Source organism: Myotis davidii, unplaced genomic scaffold (genome assembly GCF_000327345.1).
Source record: "Myotis davidii unplaced genomic scaffold, ASM32734v1 scaffold6, whole genome shotgun sequence".
Lineage (NCBI taxonomy): Eukaryota > Metazoa > Chordata > Mammalia > Chiroptera > Vespertilionidae > Myotis > Myotis davidii.
This window is the reverse complement of record NW_006383011.1, coordinates 10,346,434-10,352,356: the sequence shown is the minus strand read 5'-3', so window position 1 is coordinate 10,352,356 and position 5,923 is coordinate 10,346,434. Positions and strand designations below refer to the sequence as shown.

General features: G+C 44.5%; 1 protein-coding gene across 1 annotated transcript in view; it reads left to right on the top strand.

Annotated features, from left to right (window-relative positions):
- Positions 1–3,149: 3,149 nt before the first annotated feature.
- SPTBN1 (spectrin beta, non-erythrocytic 1) overlaps positions 3,150–5,923 on the top strand; it is a 128,254-nt gene continuing 125,480 nt past the window's right edge. Inside the window, exon 1 of the mRNA XM_006778594.2 lies at positions 3,150–3,336. Coding sequence (XP_006778657.1) covers positions 3,189–3,336 — 148 coding nt within the window. The 5' untranslated portion in view covers positions 3,150–3,188. The remainder of the gene's footprint in view (positions 3,337–5,923) is intronic.

Genomic DNA, 5,923 nt, shown 5'->3' with positions numbered 1-5,923 from the left:
CTTACCTTCTCTGAAGGACTTGTTTTTAGCTTAAGGAAAGAATTAACACTGGCTTGTTGAGAAATTTGTGGAAAGTAGTTGGTGATTTGGGGGCTAAATCAGTGGTAGGAAAAGATTCATGGGGTTGGGAAGGATTGTGGTTGGGCTTACTCAAGAGTCAGATGTGCTGAAGTCCGGGCACAGATTGGTAGCTGCCCTGGAGGCTGAGGTGTGGCTTGTTCTCAGTGGTCAGCAGGTGGCACCAAATAGCCAAAACAAATCTGGACCGACGTGGTTAGATTTCACCTTGGATTGGGTGCTTTCAGAAATTTGGTATTAATAGTCCTTTCAAGCCAGCGTGGCTCAGTGGTTGAGCATTGACCTATGAGCCAGAAGGTCATGACTCTTCTATTCCCAGGCAGGGCACGTGCCCGGGTTGCGGGAGCAGGCCCCAGTGGGATGTGTGGAGGAGACAACCAATCAATAATTCTCTCTCAACATTTTTGTTTCTATCTCTCCCTTCCTCTCTGAAATCAATAAAAAATATATATTTTTAAAAAAAATAGCACTTTCATAATTCTGCCGCCCCCCCCCCCGAGATAGTATCCTCCAAGGCTGAATTTTATGAAAGTCATTGGTAATAGTCAAGAAAATTAACCATCTCCAGGTTCAAATGACAGTATCAATTTTTTGTTGTTGTTGTTGGAAGATGGTTATGACTGAATATTAAGAGCAATTATAACATCACTCAATAGAATATACTTAACTGACTTGGGTTTCTGAAATTTTTTGTTTTTTGTAAATCTTATCAATGCATTGCTAATGTAGTTGTTAAAATTACTCTACTGATACATTTACGTTGTTGGGATTGATTTTGTCTGCCTGTTGAGAATCCCGGATTTCATCCCATCCAAGATGCTTCTGACTATTTGAGTTACAGATGTGTGGCTCAGTCCGAAGGTGGACACAGTGCTTTTTCCTTAGGAATATTTGGGGCGCATTGGCGATGTTCTTGGGTAGCTTGCAAGAAAACAGCTAATGACAACAGGGTAGGCAGTTCTATGCTTCTGCCACCAATAATTATACTAGTTGAGGTACAGTTCATTTGTTTCCGCTTAATTTACTTATCGTGGAACCCTGGTTGCGTGCTAGAACTTGAGAAAATCTACATTTCAAGCACAATCAGAGAACTGTTTCTTTTCAACACAGGTGGCTTTATTTTCCTTGTTTTGTGGCATATGTGAGGGGAGAAAATCAGCTCAAGTGATCATTTTGTGGTTGCTGGGTGGCGGCCTGGTTTTATTCGTGCACAAACTCTAGTGATTGAGCTGCTAACTCTGGTCCGTGTTCATATTCTTGGTGCCCAGTGAATGAATGAGGCTTCCACTAAATGAGCATCCAGGTATAAAATATGATTTAAAAAAATCATTGAATCTTAAGATAGGGGAGTGGGCCCTGGCTGGTTTGGCTCAGTGGCTAGAGTGTCGACCTGTGGACTAAAAGGTCCTGGGTTCGATTCCGATCGAGGGCACATGCCCAGGTTGTGGGCTCGATCCCCAGTGGGGGCCATGCAAGAGGCAGCCGATCAATGATTCTCTCTCATCGTTGGTGTTTCTGTCTCTCTCTTCCTCACCCTTCTTCTCTGAAATCAATAAAAATATATTTTTTTTAAAAGATAGGGGAGTGGGACAGGACTGTGGGGAACATCTTCCTTACCAATAAAGGGGTGGGGCATCTTTCTTCTCCTCTTCTTAACTTACCCAGATAGCTTTGTATATAAAACATGCAGGAATTTAACTGAACCTGTAAGGATTTGGAGCTCATCTTTGACTCCTAGAATGTGTTTTTCCTGCAGCACCAGGATTGATCTTTTTCAAAACATACGTCCCGTGGTGTCAGTTATTAGCTTAAAATCCTGCAGTGCCTTCCATCACACTTAGGTTCACAGACCCCCCCCCCCCCCATGCCCATCAGACAGACAGACTCCAGACACACTGACCCCACCATTCCCCTAGCAAGCCGTGTTGTTTCCCACCGTAGGGCCTTTACACAAGCTGTTTCTTTCGCCTGGAAGGCTATTCCTTTTGACCTGTTCCTTTTTGAGATCTCAGTTTAAATAAACACCTCCTCAGAGGGGCCTTCCCTGACCACCAGATCTAAAATATGTTCTCTCTCTGCCACATCACTCCACTTTTATTTTATTTTCTTTCAACCGTCTTGCCTTTTGTTGTGTGCCTTTTATCTGGCTCCTCCTACCAAGATAAAAGCTTCAGGAGAGCCTGGTCCTTATCTTATTTACTGTTATCTCTATTATCTCTAGCTCTGGAACAGGCTGAGCACGTAGTGAGCCTTCAGTGCAATATCTGCTTTGAAGCTAAATGTATTCCTCGTAATTCTCTGAGGGGACTGTGATATAGTGAAGATGGCAGGGGGCCAAAAGTTGAGCCCTAGGTTCTTGCTCACCATTTATCCTTGTAAAACACTGTGGCCATGGGTGGGTCCCTGGGGAGTGGTATTGGGTTGGTAGCAAGCATTTATAACAACGCAGAAATGTAAATAATTGCAGTTGTTACTTATTTATGTGCCTGGTACTGTGCTTGTTGCCATTTGCCTGTCTACCTCATTTTATCTCGGGCACCAGTGTTCTCACATGAAAATGAGATGTTGAGATGAAATGATCTGTCAGTTCTTTTATAACATTTTGTGAATTTCCAGGAGAAGCTAAATAGTTGTTTATGGTGATGCATAATAGAAATAAATGCGGTCATGCAGAAGCCCCGAGGGGCTGTCCATCCAGTTCTGATAGCACTTTAAAACTGGGAAGTTTAAACTTTAGGAAGAAGGATGAAAACTCATCCTTTGTTGGGCATCCGTCGTCTCACTCAGTCCCCTCAGTAACCTGGGGAGCATCTTCCCTCTTTGGTGGTGGGGGAAACGGAGACTCAGATGCCAAGTCCCTGGGCCCGGGTCACACACGCGCTATGAGGCAGTGCGCAAGTTCAAGAGCGCACTGGACTTGATGGACTCCAGAGACCGGTTCTTGGCACGTGTGAATTATTTTCTCTTCTACTCACCTTTATCCCAGTAGGTTATGTGAGGACTCTGCACCCTTGAGACGACTAATTAGGTTTTTGGTTTTCCCCCCCCTTTTCTTTCCCACAGAACGCTAAGGAGAAGCTGATGTGGAGGAGCAGCTGAGACAGTTCAAGATGACGACCACAGTAGCCACCGACTACGACAACATTGAGATCCAACAGCAGTACAGCGATGTCAACAACCGCTGGGATGTGGACGACTGGGACAACGAGAACAGCTCTGCCAGGCTCTTCGAGCGCTCCCGCATCAAGGCTCTGGCAGGTACATCTCCTTCACGCCCATCCCTGAGGGCCCGGGATGCATGGCAGTTCCCTTCAAAATCATCCACCCTGTCTCCCTTACAAGATCGGCTCACTGCGACTTAAACATGTCCCACAAGTGCCAGCTGGCCATTTCATAAGGTGACCAGTCCCATATTTGGAGAACTGTCAATCCCTGAGGCCAACATGATACAGAGCAGAGTGATTTTTATAGCCATTGAGAAAGAGCTGCCCTGGGATTTTAAGAGCTTGCTTATTTTCAGTGCATCTTATATGTGAAAATAATGGAACATAAATACACAAACTAGCCTGTGTGCTTGGTTGACCTGACCTCTTACAGTAGGCTACTCCATTTTTGAGTGACTCACGTTAGTCGGTGTCACATGCAAGGGTGTTGAATATAAAAACCTGTAGCTTAATCTTGTGAGGGCACATTTGATGCTGTGACAGGTAAGTCTGCCACTGATTCACTAAAATTGGCAGGGAGGATACATCCTGACTGAGTGATTTCTCACTCACTCACTCGCTGCTGTGGAAAACCTAGAAAACACTTTCACCGTGGCCCTCGTTGGGGTGGGGAGCGTTTTGCCCTGAAAATCTGGAAAGGGTCTGTCATGTGAAAGCTTGGCAGGACCGAACATACGGACACCAAGGGTCCAAGTGGAGTTTGTGCAGGGCCTCACGTCTGTACTTTGAGATTTCAAATAAAATGGTTTCCAAATGGGAAAAATGGGCTTGTGATTTTTTTTTCCTAATGTCTTTCTTTATGACAAGTAAGTAAATCGTAGTCATGACTTAAACAGGTAAGTTTACTGTTCATTGCGACTAGAGCCCACTCTTTCGTTACCTTTACAGTGTAATCTAATTATGAGGCCTGTATAATTTAGAGTTCTCTGGCTTGTCAGCAAAAGGAAACCTAACCCAAAGTGGTTTAAATGACAGGGAGAATGTATTGACCCAATAGTAGACAAATTGGCCTTAAGCAAGACTTTGTCCTGGACTTCAGTGGTATGACCAGGACTAGTTTCTTTCTCCCAGTTTTTGGCTTTACTTGCTAGTGTTGGGTTGATTCTCAGGCGGGCTCTAGGGACCCTGTAGTCTCAAGATAGCTAGCTGCCCGAAGCCCTAGGTCCCAGATCTGTCTATAAGGACAGGCGGCAGAAGACCAGCACCTTTGCTCCCCCAGAACTCACACCGTGGTCCCGGGATCAGTCTCGCTGGCTTGATTGGTGATGGTTTGGGTCATGTGCCTCTAAGAGTCTCTCCCACTGCAGTCAGAAGAGGATATGCCAACTGACATCAGCTAATCAGGATACACTGCTAGAGTGATGGGGGCTTGGGGTTAGGGTGGGGTGGGTTAGGGTGGGGAGGGATCAGTCCCACGCAAATAGCTTGGCTGGAAAATTGAAAATATAACAGGAAGGAGGAAGAAAGAAAAGGACCTTGGGGCAGTATCCAACTAAAAGCTGTAGGAAAACCATTCACCTGCCTTCGGATAATTTGCTTCTCGAGTGGCAGTGATGTAAAGATCTTTCCTGAGCTTGCCTGATTTGAGGGCATAAATGAATGATTAACCAGATAGTCACTCTAGAATTAGAGCTTTATCTTCTAGCTTATTCATTAACATGGAACTTATGGAAACCACGATCCTGGCTTATGCTAGTAGTTGATTTGTACTCTTTATCTTCTAGCTTATTCATTAACATGGAACCTTATGGAAACCATGATCCTGGCTTATGCTAGTGGTTGATTTGTATTTTGATCTCTTACTTCTTCTCCTCCAATCCTCATTGGAACCTTTAGTTCAGTCTGATGTTGGTGGCCGGTTATCGTTGACCATGAGTCACTTACTTTCTGGTCCCAGGCTATCTATTACCTGTGTATTTCCTGGCAAACTGCAGAGCAGTGTCTTGCTCTTTGTATCTATTCTTTTCCACAGTTCCAGAGCTGTCCAGCTGTCCTCAGTGTTGATCAGCTGTCTTTCCATTTCCTGGGAGATCTTTCCGTCTGTGTTCTCTAGGTCCCTGAACTATTACAGCTATGATAATAATAGTAAGCACTTCATACGGTACTTACTGTGTGTCAGCTGTTCTCAGTGCATTGCATATATTTTTCTTCAAGGCTCTCCCCAGAACAGACTCAAGAAGTGGGGCTCTGGGAGGTACTCTGCCCACGTTTACACCCTTCTCAGCCAGGTGCAAGTTTGCTTAAGGGTGTCCATTTTTATGAAGGAAGACAGGACTTGCATAGCAACCATGTGAAGGAGATTATTATTATCTACAATGTATGGATGAGGAAACTGAGGCGTAGAGAAATTACATAGGTTGCTTGCTCAAGGTCATACTGCTGGTAAATAAATGGCTGACAGCAGAATGGCCAAGTGTAACCAAGTGTACACTATTTTGTTATGTTCAGTAAAATACAAAATGAATCAAAGCTCATTGGTGTAGAGTAAGTAATTACCTACTTAGTGGGTAATTGAAAAACATTGAAAAATTAGGCCCTGGTCGGTGTAGTTCAGTGGTTAGAGTGTTGGTCTTCAAGGGTCCCATTCCTGATCTGGGTACGTGTGGGAGGCAACCAGTCAT